The following is a 17328-nucleotide window of genomic DNA, read 5'->3' as shown; positions in this document are numbered from 1 at the left end:
AATGCTCAGGGATGAGGTGACTGATGGCCCTGAAGAGGGATTGGGTAAAGCCAGGGAGCAATGGGCAAAGAGAACCTGTTCCCTGAATGACACTTCCATGATTTTTTTCTGTGCTTTTCTTTGGGAAAAAGCTGCAGAGACATTGTACTCGACCCCAGAGGAACCAGAGCTCTTCAAGGGCTCAGAAGTCCAGGGAAGTGCTGAGTAAAGAGGCGGTAAAGCCCATAACTGCTGTTTTCCAAGGCCATGGAGCACTTGTGGAACTCAGAGCTTGCTGCCTGAAGGAGCCCCCAGGGCTGTCCCTGCCCACCCAGGGCTCCCACCTGGAGCCTCTGCTCCCTTTTCCCTGTCCCACCAGAGCCAGGGAGGCACCAGGGCCATGTCCCTATGGAAGCTGATCCCAGGAACCCTGCTGCCCTAAATCCAGGCACAATCCTGTCTCCCAGCCTCATTCCAGGCATTTGCAGGGCTGGGAGGGTCACTAAAAGAAAGCAGTGGATTAAACCATGAGCAGCATTTTCACTAAGGCTCCAGACTTCTCTGCTCCCCATCCAAGAGCTCAGCTCACAAACTTGATTTTCCCAGCAGGATTTTTGCTTCTTGAGCAGCTCCTGAGGGGCTGGGATTCTGGAAGGTGCCAATGGCTTCCTGGGATGGGATGGGGCTCCCTCCTCTCCTTCCCAGGCTGGGATGAGGCTCCCAAGGAGCAGTGGAGGCACTAAAACATCCCTGGCTCCCAGTCCTGCCCCTCCTGGTGCCATTTACTGCCCCCAGGTGCATGACAAACCATGGGGGCTTTGCCTGCACCAAACTCCTGCTTTGACAACCAAATCCTGGAATCCAGAGCAGAATTTTCAGGGTTATTCTGTCCCATGCCAGGAGGCCAGGAACAAGTTTTTTAAAGCCTTTTAAAATACTCTTCCAAAGCTCCACCCAATTCAGTCTGGACGGGGCTGGAGGGTTGTAAAAGAAGGCAGAAAAATCTCATTTCCAGGTTTGGCTCTTTTGCTTCATTAAACTTGGGAACAGCCAAAGTTCCTTAGCAGGCGAGGGTTGTGGGATGGTCAGTGAAAGGAGCTGGAATCCCACAGGAAGCCACACATTTGAACCATTGGCAGCAAACATGCAGCTCTGTGTTTTGGAGGATTTTTGATCCTACCATAACATCCTGGACTGCTTTTCTTGGAAGCTCCAGCGCTGTTTAAAGTCTCACTGCAGGGCAGGCAAAAAGCAGCTCCTAGTGCTGGATCTGTCTCCTTCCAGTGCCTGGGACCAGCAGGATCAAACCACCCCAGGGCAGCACCTGGGGCAAAACTTCCTCTGGCACAATACAGAGTGCTCAACCCTGAATTCAGCAGTAATCCCAGTGGATCCTGACCTGCCCAGCACATTCTGTCTGTGTGGAACAACCCCTGCCACAGCCAAGGGACACTGGACAGGGACACACTTCTGGGAGCAGCTGGGCGGCTTCAAGGTTCCCTACTCAAAAGATTCCTGGAGAAAAATGCTTTTCTCTTCCAGAAGTGAACCCCAGACTCCCAAAGATGCTGCATGAGTCTCGGGGTGCTTCGCTGTGTCCAGCTGCATCCATCCACAGGAACACAGGGCTTGGCTGGATACAATTCCCTCCCCCCATGTGGGATGTTCTTCCACAGCCCCCGACATGATGGACCTCAATACCCTTTCCACAGTCATTCCCACTCAGTAAAACATCCTGTGCTCCTCGACAACTCCACTCTGGAAGCTGCTGAGAGCTGCCTGAAGTTGCAATTCAAGCAATGCTGACTTACCTGCCAGAATATGCTGTCTATTGTGTTCCCCAGGAAGCCGTCCCTGCCCTCCGACGACACCAGCTTAGGTCCCAGAATGGTCATAAATTCATCAAAATCCACCTGGCCATCCCCTGGAATGAGAGGAAAAGATCAGAGACTCAGGAGTCAGAGAGAAGGTTGGGTTGGAAGGGACTTTTAGAGGTCAAATAGTGCAACACCCTGATGTGAATAGGGACACCTTCCACTATCTCAGGGTGCTCCAAGCCCCTCCAGCCTGGGATCCCTGCCAGGGATCCAGGGACAGCCACAGCTGCTCTGGAAATCTGTGCCAGGGCCTCCCCACCCTCATTATTATCAATAAATTACCCGTTAGAGCCCAACATGCCCCTCTGGACCTGCTGCACATCAGGGACACCCCTACGCCCTGGGAAACCTCCACAGCAACTTCCTGGTGCCCACGGACCCAAATCCTTTGCTGTGCCAGGGAATGGCCCCTGTTGTATCCCAGACGGCCCCAAGGACAGAATCAAGCCATGCACTGAGGGGAACAGGTCATTCCCCAGTCCCAGAGAGTCCAGAGGCAGCTCCCAAAAAGCCATTCTGGCAGGGGGACAGGAGCCAGCAGCACAGCCAGGGCTCTCCCTCTTAGGTTCTGCACAAGTTTTACAGGGCCAGCCCCAGGCTCCAGAGGAGGGGAGGACAGGCAGAGCAAGAGCCAGGCCATTGCAGATCCAGCAGGCAGAGCAGGGGCCAGGCCATTGCAGATCCAGCAGGCAGAGCAGGGGCCAGGCCATTGCAGATCCAGCAGGTTTTTCAGCCCAGCTTCCCAGCAGCATCCGTGTGTGCCTGGCATGCAGAGCAGGCAGTGCAGGCACAGCCTCAGTGCCACCAGCAGGGACAGGTGACAGGTCCTGCCACTAATGAGCTGAGCTGGTGCAATGCTGGGTGTGGCTCCGGCTCTGAACATGGCACAGGGCTGTTTGGAGGGAGTTTTGTACCAAATGTCACTTTTCCCTTCACAAAAAAAGGGATATTCATGACTGCTGAAGGATCTTTAAAATCCCTGTCTGTCTGAGCAGTTCAATGCTCAGATCTCCTGAGAATGCTTAACCTAATCTTGTGGAAAATCTCCTTCATTGATCAGGCCACGGACATCTCCTCCTCCATGTTAATGAACTGATGGGGTGGGTGAATCAGACCTGCTTCCAGCACCCGCAGGATTTGGGGTTGTGTTTTACTCCCATTCAGCGGGAAGTGACCGCATCCAGCCCTCCCTGGAGCCGCTGCTGTTAAGTCACCAGGTGTGAGAAGTGTCTCAGACCGTGAGGCTCCAGCAGATCAACGCTGAGGCCGCGACTGAAACACCGGCAGTGCCCGCGGCAGCGCCGTGTGCCAGCCGTGCCACCGCCGCTGCCTGTGCTTATCACACCTGTGCTGCTTATCAATCACACCTGTGCTTCCTATCAATCACACCTGTGCTTCCTATCAATCACACCTGTGCTGCTTGTCACACCTGTGCTTCCTATCAATCACACCTGTGCTTCTTATCAATCACATCTGTTCCTCTTATCACACCCCATGTGCCGATCCGGGTAGCCGAGTGGCTGATCGCGATCTCCTGTGCCCTTATCTCGGCACACACGCTGTGGGAAAACCAGCACAGCCCAAGCCCAAAACCAGCACAGCCCGAGCACTCGCTGGGCTGAATTGGTATCTCCGGGCTCCAGGAGATCTGGGATTTCTGGGAGGGAATATCCTGGGGTGAGGCTCTGAAAGGGGACCCTGCAGGGATCCTGTAAAATGGGAGGGATCCGCTCATGGTCCCGCTGCTAAAGCCGCTCCCAGCTCCGGGGCTCTGCAGGACCGCCTTCATTTCTGGACCAGTATACTGAGGCTCTCCATCACCTGGAGAGCCATTCTGTAGAACATTTATGGGCTGTGAGAAACGCGTTCCCCCTGCCGCCCATCGGGGGCCGTCCCGCGGCTGGATCGGTGCCGGCACGCCGGATCGCTCGGGAGGGAGCGCAAGGTGACAGCGGCTCCGGGTGATCTACACCGCGGCACTGCGCCCGATGGCACCGACAGCAGCGAGTCCGTGCGCTGGGATGCAAATCGGGATGCTTTGGGATGCTAATTTCTTTAAATTAGCCAGATTAGCAAGAAAACAATTTGCATTTTAAAGAGATGCTGGTACCTGCCCCCGCATTCGTTTGGCCTGTGCCCGGGTGACTCCGAGCACGGAGTTATTCAGTTCGGGTTGTCTCCAATGTCACTCCACCCTCAGAGGGCAGGCAGGACTCGGTCCCACACGTGATTCCAGAGAAAAGGACTGCTGGGCTCTGACTTTGTATAAGACTTCGGGCAGCTCCTCTCTCGTGACTTCCCTGTGCCTCTGCCAGGGATCATCACTAACTACACAGGCTTTAATTATCAGCTTAATGAGAGCATTTTCCACAACCTCCAAAGAAAGATGCCATTGAAAAATGCATTGTCCCCTTATTGACTGCTTTTTCAATTAAAACTCTTAACTAGCAAGGCAGCTAGACCCCACTTTTCCCTGGTAGAAATATCCCTTTAACATTCATGTGAAGCTGCAGAAAACAAACCTTCCCTGCCATCAGCACCTCAGGAGACTGCAGCATCATTTCATCAACAGAGAGAAATCACGGGTTTGTCTGAAAATTCCTTTTGACAGCCACGAGAGAAATGTTATAAAAACCACCACTAAAACCTGCACGGGGCTGCTCTGCACAGCCCGGGCACCACTAAAGCCCGGTTTTCACATCCCATCCTGGGAGCACAGTGTGGAATTCGGGTTTGGCACAGGACGAGCCGCCCAGCTCGCCCTCCTGCTCCTCCCTACGGCCTTGCACCAGCGCTGGGAGCTGCTGGGGGATCGAGCCCTGGAATCAACTCCAACCCTGTTCCGCAGATGTGCTGCTCTCCCCAGGGTCCTTGGGATTCTGAGCCATGTGTTGATTATCCACAAATTAACTCAGAGTTGGTTTAAGGATGGAGAGAAAGGAGTAAAATGCTGGGCAGGAGCTTGTGTGCTGTCTGTTCTCTCTCACCTTCCTCGGTCCTCTCCAGGAGCCATCCCACAATCCCTGATCCCAGCAGGGCTCATTGTGAGCCCTATGAGATGGATGCTCCCCTCCTCTGCCTCCAGGCTCCCACTGAGGCCTGAATAGGCTCATCCTGCAGGACCAGAACCCCTGGGAAGGCTGGAGGGGCACAGGCAGGACAGCTGCAGCCAGGGGGAGCAGGATGTGCTCCCTGGCCCGGGACAGCTCCTTCCCCTCCCTGCTCCCAGGCACAAATGAAGATTTATAAACCCTGCTCGGGCTGAGGTCCCTGACTGAGGAAGGCAAATGATTCCATGGGCACCAGGCAGCAACGGGTTAATGGCTGCACCTGAGGGTTTCAGAGCTCTTTTCCAGATTAATGATTCCATGATTCCAAGGCACTCACACATTTCCAGAGCTTATTTACAAACTGCGAGGGTAGGGAAACCTAGGGGCACAGTGGGGGCTGCTGGGACATGGAAACCCTGGGAATGGGGGTGAGGGGTCTGCTGGGACAGGGAAACCCTGGGAATGGGGGTGAGGAGTTTGCTGGGACAGGGAAACCGTGGGAATGGGGGTGAGGGGTCTGCTGGGACAGGGCAGCCTGGCAGGTGGCAAAGGGGGTGGGGACAGAGGGTTCCTGGCAGGATTCCACCCCATCCCTGAGCTCCCTGAGCCAAGGGATGGGTCACTGCCTGTGTGGCTGATCTTAGCAGAACACCAGAGCTGAGCTTAAGCACTGGTTTAAACCCACCTAAAGCACTCCTTGATTCCCTCCCAGCAGTGCTCTCACATTTTCCTCCCCAGTAAAGCTCTGTGTTAATCCTGGCATTAATGTCACCGAGTCACCCGGGGGCACAAGCACTGTGGCTGAGCCTCATGACTCAAGCAATGACTCAGAACGTCTCTGGCTACCCCAGCAAAGCCAAATCAGATCAGCTCATCATCCCCAGGCCCTCAGTGGGTGAGAAGAGAAGAGCTCCAGGTGCCCACAGACCTTTGCTCCCTGCAGGACTCTCAGCCCTGGCAGGAACCAGGGAAGTGTGACAATAACAAGGAATGGCAGTGGTGGAGGGAGCCTGTTATCCCATCACGAGAAGAGGATGCTAAAGGCACTAAGCAACACCTCTGTGTTCTCTGGGAAACTTTCCAGTGCCACAGACCTCATGTGGCCAGCAGGGACTTGCCAAAGCTCCCCCTCACTGCTCCTTCATGGGGTGCAGAGAGACCTTGGGGATATTCCAGCCTGAGGAGTCCCAGCATCAACATTTGCCATTTGTGAGCTCAGTTTGGCCACTCCCAGAGATCCACAGAGCTCCAGCAGGGAATCCTGGGATCCCATGGCACATCCAACACCCTTGTGCCAAGCGTGGGGCTGGCAGGGCTGGGGCTGGATCATCTCTAAGGTCCCTTCCACCCCAAACCGCTGTGGCTCTTTGATTCCAAGGGCACCAAGGATGATGGAGCAGCAGCAAAGAGCAGCGTGGAGCTGGGAACCCAAGAGCTTTTCCAGACCTTGCAGCCCAGGGAGATTTTCTTTGGACCTGAGTGACTCAAGGAAGGGATGTTTACACCTCTGCAAACATCTGCCTCCTGAATAAACCTGTGGGAACACAAAATCATGGAATCACTGAGGTTGGAAATGACCTCCAGAATGAAGTCCAAGTTTCCCCCAGCACTGCCAAGGCCCTCACTGACCCCTGTCCCCACGAGCCCGATCCACATGGTTTTTGAACACTTCCAGGGATGCCTAACCATCTTTCCAGTGAAGAAATGTTCCCAATGTCCACCCTGAGCCTCCCCTGGCCCAGCCTGAGGCCATTCCCTCTCCTCCTGTGCCTGTTCCCTGGGAGCACAGCCCGACCCCCCCGCTGTCCCCTCCTGTCCCCTTCTGTCAGGAGTTGAGCAGAGCAGATGGGACACAGGAAAAAGAAAATCATTAATGACTGAATACCTGGAGGGGACTGGACACAACTGCCATGCAGGGAGCAGACTTTGGGTTGGACACCATCTCAGGAGAGATGGAAGAGCCTCCAGCCCTTTTGAAAGGGGATTTACTCCCTAAACCACTTCCCTTCAACACCAATTCTCCTACAGGTTCCAATCCCACATCCCCAGCACCAAGAGCTTCCAGGTGCCACCAGCTGGTTCTGCACTGGTTTGTAAGAGCTTAGCACAGAGAATTCCCACCCTCTCCCTAAGCTTTGAGCTCCAGACAAAGGATTTCTTCTTCCCTCAGCCCTTCACTACAGGGAGCAGGGGAAGTTGGATCTGCTGGGATGTGCAGCAGGAACCAGAGCCAGAGCTGTGCAGTCACCTTGTCAGGGCACCAGCAGCCCCAAACACCCCCAGCTGCACCCAAACCAGCCCGTGAGCCCATCCCACCTCCCCCTGGTCCTGATCCCACAGGATCCACCCTCAGAAGTCTGCCCAGGCTGGAAATGCCAGGCAGGGAGAGCAGGGCTCCAAATCCCCTCATCCTAGAGAGCAGCAGCAGCTCCTGGGAACTCCTGCCCGAGCTTTGAGGGAAACAGAGAATGCTCGGAGGAGCAGGGGGTGACCCGTCCCGCCCCCATTCCCCTGGGACAGCTCCACCCTCAGCCCTCAGGAGAGACCACTGTCTCTCCAAAAGTCTCCTGTCCAAGCAGCTGCCTTGGAGGGTGGAATTAAATCTTTACTGGGCTGGAGAAAGGCAGAGCTGGAGAGGGGAAGTGGAGGGGGAAAACATGGCTGGAAATGAGAGGGGGAAAGGGAAATGAGAGGGGGAAAAAGAAAATGCGGGAGGGAGAAGGGAAATGTAAGGGGGAAAAGGAAAATGGGAGGGGGAGAAGGGAAGTGAGAGGAGGAAAACATTCCTGGATTGCATCACCTCCACCCCCGGGAAGAACGGACTTAGCCCGGGTTTTCAGAGCCTTGCGTATCGAATTTGTTGGATAATGCACCCTGATTGCTCCCTAAATGAGCCTTTCCTTGGCCATTCTCAGGATAATCAGGTCCCTGGAAGTTCCCTGCGTGGCCCCGAGCGAGGCGCGCCCGGGCCGGGGTGAGGATGAGGAGGAGGATGTGCGCTGGGAGCTGATGAGCACCGCACTCCTCCTGCCGAGCGTGACCTCCAGCGAGCAGCGAGGTGAGATATTTAAAGTTAATGAGCTGGGTTTGCAGCTCGGGGCCCGGAGCACACAACTGCTGTTTATTTTTATTCTCCAGCAGCTCCCTGCGGTGCCCGGCCGGCCCGGGCTGTGTCATTGCCGTGCCCCGCTCAGCCGGGCAGGGCTGAGGCGGTCTGGGCGAGGCTGTGCCCTGGGATGAGGCACAGGATGAGCAGGAACAGCTCCAGCCTCAGGAGATTGCCCAGACAAGGCTTTCGGTTTCAAAGATTGGGAGGTCAGAGCCTTGTCAGCAGCCTGACCCCTTGCCCAGCACGAGGCAGAGAATTTCTCCCTAATTACAGCTCAATCCAGAACTACGACAGGAACAGGGAAAGTCTGGCACAAAACTTTGGCCTTGGAAAACAGTTTAAATTATAGGTGGCTCCAGTGACTTCTGGGAGGAGAGAAACAACTGCCCCCACTGCCAGGGAGGACGTGGGTCTGTAGGAGTGAATCCAGGAGCTGCTGCCATGTCTGGGACACCTCTGGAGCCAGGCTGGGGGAGCTGGGGGTGCTCACCTGGAGAGGAGAAGCTCCAGGGAGAGCTCAGAGCCCCTTCCAGAGCCTAAAGAGGCTCCAGGAGAGCTGGAGAGGGACTGGGCACAAGGCATGGAGGGACAGGACACAGGGAATGGATTCCCTCTGTCAGAGGGCAGGGATGGATGGGATATTGGGCAGGAATTGTTCCCCAGGAGGGTGGGCAGGCCCTGGCACAGGGTGCCCAGAGCAGCTGTGGCTGCCCCTGGATCCCTGGCAGTGCCCAAGACCAGGCTGGACACTGGGGCTGGGAGCAGCCTGGGACAGTGGAAGGTGTCCCTGCCATGGAACGAGAGGAGCTCTAAGATCCATTCCCACCCAAACCATTCTGGGATTCCATGAAAACTTCACTGGATCTGAGGAAAGGATCAAACATCTCCACTGGAGCCCCTCTGTCCCTTAAGTCCCTCCACTCCTGCAGTTTTCAGAGCAGTTGTGTGGATCTGGTTCCATGACAATCCCACAGAAAAGCTCCATGGATTGTAGGGACCATCCCTGGAGGAAGGGCGCCATGGGGCTGGAAGGCTCCAGCCCAGCCCAGAAGAGGGGAGCAGGGGGTTTTTTCCATCCCACCGAGCAGAGGAGCTGGAGAGTTCCTCACTCTGGCACCCCTTGGCTTGTCCTGCAGGGGGAGGGAAGAGCCCCCCAGGCCTGGTTTGCTTCCCGTTAAAAATAAATCTGTGAACTCCCCCTGTTCCCAGGAGACAGGGACTGAGGGGACAGGGAATCTGCCAGGAACTGCTCCAGCACAAGCACTCAAACCAGGAGGAAAAGTCCAAGGAAAATGGGGCTGCAGTAAGGAATAAATGCCCATCAGACACCTGCCAGCTCCACAGCAGCCCCAGAGAGCTGCAGGATGCCCAGGGACCAGCCCTGCCACCAGCTGTCCCCAGGGGCAGGACCTGCAGGGGCTGCTCAGGGGGATGTGAGTCCCCAGAGCCCCCAGCCCTCTCTGAGATCACCTCCCTGGGCACCCAAACCCATTTGGCAGGTCTGTGCAGACTCTGGTCTGTCCCCAGCTGTGAGCAGCTGGTCCCTGTGTCCCATGGATCAGGAGCAGTGGGATCACCCCAGAGCCCCCAGGATTGCACCAGCTCTGCCCCCTGCCCTGGGAGGGGCAGGGAGCTCGGGGTGCACCTTGGGCAGCACCAGCAGCTCATTAGAGCAGGACTCTGGGTGCTCCCTGGGGCACACACACCCTGGGAAGCCAAAATGATCCCAGGGCACTGCATTTCAGCAAGAAATAAAATTCCACAAGGATGCAAAGCAAGCACAGGGCACGGGGTGCATTCCAGCCCAAGCACGGGTGGGTTCCCGAGGAGGCACTGCACCTCAGGGCTTCCTTTTGTGCTGGGCTGCACTTCAGCAAGGCAGGGTGGGATATTACTGGGTATAATTTCATATAATTCAGTGTAATTTGATGAACCTCTAGCTGCTCCTGAGCTGTAGATCTGACAGGCTGCAGCAGCAGCTGTAATTACTCCTCATTTCTGCAGTGAGAACACAGAATGGGATAAAATGTGATAATCCTCATTGTCCAAATGAGAGCAGACATGGAGAGAGTGGCCCCTATAAATCCAGACAAGTCTCATCAAATCCATCCTGCTGCCCAAAATTCCCAGCTCAGCAACACATTTTAAAGGACAACCAGGCTGGAATGTGGCTGGATCATTTCTCACACTGAAAAATCACTTTGAGATCAAAGGACAAGCCCCAAATCCATCATAACCCATTGCCCCTGGATCCCTGGGAGTGCCCAAGGCCAGGCTGGACAGGGCTTGGAGCAACTTGGGATAGTGGAAGGTGTCCCTGCCCATGGCAGGGGATGGAGTGAGATGATTTTTAAGATTATTTCCAACCCAAACCTAGGATTCTGGGATTCTCTGACTCCTATGAACTCTGATTTTATCCCAGAAATGGTTCCTGGTCCCCCTCCAGCAGCCTGGGCTATTTTATACTGAAACACATATTGAGATATAAAATGAAATATTTTATCCAGCTCTTTTCATGCTGAAACACAAGGAAACATCCACAATAGTAAAAAACCTCAGGAAAACCCAAAGAAGAGAAGTGGAAGAGACAAAAGAAGGAGAAAAAAATGTTTCCAGCTTGGGAATGTCACCATTGTCCCCCATAGGGCAGCTCAAGCTGAGCTTGTGACAGATCATTTCATTGATCAAAGGTTGGACAGGATGATCTTGGAAGTCTTTCCCAACCTTAATGATCCTGGGATTTGTCCAACCTTAATGATCTGTGATCCTGGGATTTGTCGATGCCTAGGAACAAGGGATTTACCTTCTGTCTGCCCCAGGGGAAAGCTGAACAGTTAATTTCTGAAGGAGAGATTTGCTCTGTCTCCAGATGTCCCAGCCCATGTTCCTTGACCATTCCTATCCCTGTCCCCAGCTCTCGTGTCTCTTCTCTCCCCAGGAGCCAGGGCAGGCAGACCAAAGCAATGTCCCTGGGGGAGTCAGGGACAGTAGGAAAATGTCCTGGAGGGACATGGTGACCTTGACACCACACAGCCACGGCACTGTCACTTCTTCCCTTTCCAAAGAGAATCTGGGACATTCTGGGATGTGTCACCTGTAGTGGCAGAATTGGAGAGGTGACATCCTCAGGAGCAATGAAAAACTGGAATCTCAGTTTGAAGTTCTGGAAGAGTCCTGGAATCACTGAGGTTGGAAAAGACCTCCAAGGTCATCAGGTCCAACCTTGGTCCGAGTGGCCCCACGGCCACCAAACCACAGCACCAATGCCACTTCTGCCTGGGTTTGAACACCCAGGACAGCGCCAGGTTGTTCTGGGAACAACCAGGAAAAGTTTAGGTTGGATATTGGGAAAATTCCTCCATGGAAAGGTTGGTCAGGCATGGACACTGCCCAGGGCAGGGGTGAAGTCCCCATCCCTGGAAGGGTTTAACAGCCCTGTGGATCAGGTGGCCCTTGGCACATGGGACAGTGGTGGCCTTGGCAGTGCTGGGGGTGGTTGGACTCTATGACCTCAGAGATCTTTTCAAACCTCAATTATTCCATGACTCTTCCAGAATTTGAAGTTGAGATTCCCCCATTTTTTATTGCTCCCAAGGATGTCACCATCCTAGAATGTCCCAGAGGTTCCAGGCAGGTCCCTGGTGAAACCAGCTCGACTTTTGCTTCATCAAAACACTCCCTATTCTCATCCCAATAAATAATTTGACATCCAGGGGTGGATTTTCCTCCCTCTTATGGTAGCCTGGAGTTATTTTTCCAGCTGCTCCTCTAATTAATGCACCAAGTGCTCATTTTATTCCTCAGATAAAAATCCCAATGAAACCATTTGTGACACTTAAGTCACACATTCATCTCTTTTATGGAAAATCCTGCTTAAAGAGGAGGAATCCCAGATAAGGCCACACATTCCATGTGCCATTTCCCAGCATTTTTATCAGTATCGCTGCCAAATGGAAGAATTTACAAATAATTCCTTTTTTCAGCACAGAAATGTATAAAATATTTCCCTTTCCCTGTGCTGGCAGAACATTCCATCTCATTTCCCAGATTGCAGAGAGAAGCACAGGCCCCTCTTACAGTTTGTGTCCATGAAATGCAGAATTATGGCTGAAAATTAGGGGAATCCATGGGATAAAGGTCAGATTTGACCTCTGGGAGCATTTCCAGGCCAAAATATTGGCTCCCTACAAGGGAGAGTCTCCAGAGGGGTGCCCAGGTCCACCAACAAACTCTGTGGGAACAGCCCCACACTTCCAAGCAAAGCTTTGGGATAATGGGAATCTTGGAACCCCCAGCCCTCACCTCCCTTCCTAAAGAGAAATATTTTTGCCCAGCAAATCCCCTTTCCTCATGTCCTCTTCTGGCACTTCCCATCCCAGCAGTACCACAACATCTCCTGGAGTTCACAAAAGGAGGGTTCTGAGGATTTCTTAGGGTTTCTCTGGAGATGTTGAAATATTCCAAGGAGATTCCCATTTTTCTCCATAAGGAGGGGGTTTTATGCCAGTTGTATGATTTTCCCCTCCTTAGCAGACACCTGGCTTTTCAAACCAAGACACACATCTGGCAGAATCCCAGAATCATGGAATACCTGGAGCTGGGAGGGACCCCCAGGGATCAAGGAATCCAAATCCTGCCCTGCAGACACCCCAGACACCCCACCCTGGGCCTGACAGCGCTGTCCAAGCTCTCAGCAAAGCTTTGGAAGAACAGCTGGAGGAGGGACTTGTAGGGATCCAGGGGATCCCCAGCCCTGCTGCTCTCCTGCCTCCAGGGAGGAGGGACAGGAATGGGATATTCCCAGGAAATCAGGGCATGGAGAGGGGGGTGAGGGCAGAGCCACTCCCTGCACTCCTGGGCACCCTGGCAGTGCCAGGCTGGTGGCTGGTGACACATCCCTCTGCTGGCCTGTTCCCTCTGCAGGAAGGCTGGTGACATGTCCCTGTGCAGGGAGGTGTTGGCAGCCCTCAGCAGCCATGGAGGCATCAGAGGTGACACCTGTGAAGGGCTCCTGGCCCAAATCCTAGCAGCGCCAAGGCTGGTTTTGCTCAAGTTCCAGTAGTGTTCTCTCCCTAACCTCATTTTTCCTCCAAAAGTGATGAATTATGTGCATCCATTCCTTCCTGCTCCAATGGGAGCTCTGAGAGCATCCTTGAGCAATGGGATCCTCTGAGAGCATCCTTGCACACCGTGGCCCTGGAGACAGCTCTCCCTTTGCCACTCCCTGTGTCACTCCCTGTGCCATTCCCTGTGTCTATCCCTGTGCCACTCTATGTGTCTGTCCCTGTGCCACTCCCTGGGCCACTCCCTGGCTTGGTGGCAGGAGGTGACACCAGGTGTGAAGATCTCTGGTGAGGTCCCTTTATTCTCAGCCCTAGCACAGGCTGTGGATGCTCCTCTGAGACCCTCCCTGCCCAGCCTGAAGTCCTGCTCCCTCCATGTCCACCCCTACAGAAATCAGGGAAAACCAGCCCAGCTCCTGGTTCTCCTGGTTTTTGCTGGCCCTCAGATGCAGCCCCTCTGCCACGCTGGAATTTGCTGATGAAAACTGGATGTTGGGGCTGCTCAGGCTGGCTCAGCTTAAATCCCAAGGCCTGCCAATTTTGTTACCTCATTTGCAGGCCCTGGCAGCAGTTTTGATGGGAAGGAAGGAATGGATGTCTGGCTGCTCCACCTGCCAGCACATCGTAACTCACGGCACGGGGCAGAGATGTGCAGAGGATTTCACCTCCCCCCAGCTCTCCTGACCATTGGAGACTCCTCCCTGAGTGTGACCTTTCATCCACCCGAGCTTCCAACCCAAGCAAGAACCTGGAAAACTTCAGCAAACCTCACCAGGAGTATATGGGAAGGTGGTCAGGCTGTTCCTGGGAGCACTGGGCACAGCCGACATTCCTGCCCTGCTCCTGAATGCTGCCCTTTCCCAGTGGGAGAGGAAGGAGGAGGCTGCTGCTGCTTCTTACTCCACAGTTCAAGTTAAATCCCAGGAAAAGGTGAAGAAAGAATCCGTTGGAGGAAAAAGTAGCCATAATAATATAAATTCAAGCTGTACAGCACTAATTCAATTTGCAGGCAAGGTAAATCTTTCACAGAACATTCCCCTCTTTGCTCAGAGCCTCAGGAATTTCCCATTCCCGACTTTTTTTAAATCCATGGCCCACTTGACCTTTCCCTGGCACAGCCCCCAAAGCCCTGCTCCAAAACTGCACCACTACAACCAGTTTGGAGCTGGAGGATCAGCTGCCATCCCTGCAGAGAGCACGCAGAACTCCCTGGAAAGCCTCAGCAGGAATTTACCACTTCCATCATTCCAGGTTTGACTGCACTCCCCACCTCGGGTCCCTCCACAGCAGCAGTCTGCACAGAAAGGTGCCAAAGTCTGCCAGAGTCAGGGAAGGACTGGAGATGAATCAGAACCGGGAGCCAAGTCCCAGCACACTTTGTCCAAAAAAGCTCAGAATTTCGGGAAAAGACCCCAGGAGCTGGCAGCACACTGAGCCTGGCTTTGCCAAACCTGAGCCTGAGTCGCTCTCTGCCAGGAAAGGCCAGCACAGCAGGGCAAGGGGCAAACAACAACTTTTGGACAGTACACTTCTAAAAGTGATGGATTCCTTTTTCCCCTTTCCATTAGGGAATGAGATCATTCCCGCAGCAGATCTCCTGTCCCTGCCAGACTTTACAGCCCTTTCTCTGCAGGACACCCTCAGCAGGTGACAGCCCTGCCCTGGTGACATTGTCCTGTGCCTGGCAGGGACATGAGGAATGCCCAGCGAGGCAGGGGACTGTCACAGCCCCATCTCCCTGGCTCTGCTCCCCTGTGTCCCCAAGGATCCCGGGCTCTCCCGGATCCCCCCAGCCCCTGCTCTGGCAGGATTCCAGTGTTCCCACCCTGCCACAGCCCCCGGACACAGCTGCCCCTGCACCCCAGCTCCTGGCAGCAGGGAGGGCTCCCCTCTGCCCTGCCAAGGACATTTTAAAGGAATTGTTCAGCTCTGCAGCAGCTGAAATCCTCCCTGGCTCCAACATCCCCGTCCTGCATTTCCCTCCCCTCTAACGGGGGTCCTGTTGCTTTTATTCCCTCAGTAATTGTTTAATGAGCTCTCCCAGCAGGACTTGGCTCGGGGTGATTCCACCCTTCAAAACTTCTCCTCGCAGAGCAATCAACACCTCGTTGGAGCAGCTCCGGGACTGGGGGCAATCCTGCTCCTCTCCCGGGAATGTCACCAGCCAGGGGCTGCCCAGGAGCGCACAGGGAAAGGTTCAAAGAGCCTGGCAAAGATTATCTGTGCAGGGTGGGATTGTTGGGGTGCCCGGGCAGGTCCAGGAGCTGGACTGGATGATCCTGGGGCTCCCTTCCAACTCAGGATATTCCATGATGGTGATGGGATCAAAGGAATTGCTTCCATCACCTTCAGCCTGGCTCAGCTTCTGACATCTCACTTTCGTTTGTGTTTCACCTGTGGGATGTCCCCCTCCAGGCTGGGACAGCCCTTCACAACTCTGTGAGGGGAGACTCAGCTCATCCTGAGGGACAGCTCCCATTTCTGCTCTATGGGAAACAGACAGGGTCCAGGGAATGGCTGCAGCTGTGCCAGGGGTATTTAAGTTGGGTTTTAGGGAAAGGTTCTTCCCCTTGTGAGAAACAACTGCTCACTTTTTAAAATTTTATTAAACTTTAACAAAAACTACAACCAAGGACTAAATAAGGAAAAATTACAGCACTGGGAGCCCCTGTGGCTACCAGCCACGTGCTCCTCTACAAAATGGATGCTCTGTTTTTATAACCTTAGCCTCTCTTAAAATTTTGTCAGTCGACTTCTCTGCCTTCCATTGGTGGAGATCACTTTTTACACCTTGACTGGAGGTCAGGTGTTGTTACACCACGCCTCCTGGTAGCAAGTCAGCCTCCTCTAAAGGTCCTGACTACTGAGGCTGTTACAAGGAGGGGGAGGGAAAGAGGACTGTGGAATGACATCTTACAATAACATTACCATACATCTGCATAATATCTGTCTCTTTAATTGTGAGAGCCAACTATTACATTACTTGTCTATAACACCCCAAGGGTGCTGGGCACTGCCCAGGCTCCCCAGGGAATGGGCACAGCCCTGAGGCTGCCAGAGCTCCAGGGATGCCCAGGCTGGGATTGTTGGGATTGTGGACTTTGCTCTGTGTTCACTCAGCTGCATCCCCCAATCCATCCCCGTTCCATGGATTGCCTGATCCCCAGGATCACCCACAGCACGTTCACATCTCACTTTGCCCTTTCCTTTTGTGTGGGGAAAGCGAAGCTCCCCATCTCCCCTCCACGCTCCCCTTGGTGAGCAGTTGTTGGATGGGGATCCAAGGGCTGCCAAGCACTGGGAAAGCCCTGAGCACGCCCCAGCAGAGAGCAGAGCCCGGTGAGCACTCACCATCCATGTCCAGGCGCTGCATGATGATGGCCAGCTCCACCTCGCTGGGCATGTAGCCCAGGGAGCGCATGGCCATGCCCAGCTCCTGCTTGGAGATGAAGCCATTCCCGTCCCGGTCCAGCACTCGGAAAGCCTCCCGGATCTCTGTGGAGGGAAGGGAGAAGGGAGGAGTGTTATGGTGGGGATTTGGAGGATGCTGAGCACAGAAGCAGCAGCTGCTGCCTTTGTCAAGGTTAATTGTGAATATTTGCTCATCCCAGGGCAGGATGATCAGGATATGTTAATGCATACCCACAAACCTCCGTGCACTCAGGATATCCCAGGATCAGAGACACAGAACTGGAAAAGCCCTCTAAGATTGAGTCCAACCACTTAACCCAGCACTGCCAAGGACACCCCTGAGCCATATCCCCAGCTGCCACATCCCCAGGGCTATTAAACCCCTCCAGGGACTCCACCTTGTGCCACCTTTCCAGTGAGGAAATAATTCCCAATATCCAACCTGCACCTCTGCTGGCACAACCTGAGGCTGTTTCCCTTCCTCCAGTTGCTGTCACCCTGGGTGATTTCCTTCTCTAGATCCTGCTCACAAGCTTTTCTCTAATTTATAACATTTTTACAGCACTAAACAGCCTCAGATCAATAAAAATACTGATGGAACATAAGGAACCACTTCCATCAATCGTCCTTAGCCTGGCTCAGCTCCTGATATCTGACTTTGGTTTGTTTTTTAACTTTTAACTGCTCCAGCCTCTGGCAGCCCTCTCCACTTGTGTGAGGGGAGACACTGAGGGGCAGCTCCGATCTCTGCTCCTGGGACAGGGACAGGAACCAGGGCAAGCTCAGGTTGGAAATCAGGGAAAGGTTCTTCCCCCAGAGGGTGCTGGGCACTGCCCAGG

At 54.1% G+C, this 17328-nt stretch overlaps 1 protein-coding gene across 2 annotated transcripts in view; it reads right to left on the bottom strand.

Moving 5' to 3' along the window:
* Nucleotides 1-17328, bottom strand: part of CALN1 (calneuron 1) — a 137156-nt gene that overhangs the window by 43245 nt on the left and 76583 nt on the right. For both annotated transcript variants that reach the window (XM_041425036.1, XM_041425037.1), the window contains 2 exons: nt 16430-16573; nt 1791-1903 (listed from right to left, as the gene is read on the bottom strand). In XM_041425036.1, the coding sequence (XP_041280970.1) occupies nt 1791-1903; nt 16430-16573 (257 nt within the window). The remainder of the gene's footprint in view (nt 1-1790; nt 1904-16429; nt 16574-17328) is intronic.

Source organism: Onychostruthus taczanowskii, unplaced genomic scaffold, assembly GCF_017590055.1.
Source record: "Onychostruthus taczanowskii isolate IOZ18803 unplaced genomic scaffold, ASM1759005v1 scaffold86, whole genome shotgun sequence".
NCBI classification, from domain to species: domain Eukaryota; kingdom Metazoa; phylum Chordata; class Aves; order Passeriformes; family Passeridae; genus Onychostruthus; species Onychostruthus taczanowskii.
The sequence above is the reverse complement of the archived record's forward strand: the minus strand, read 5'-3'. Positions and strand labels throughout refer to the sequence as shown.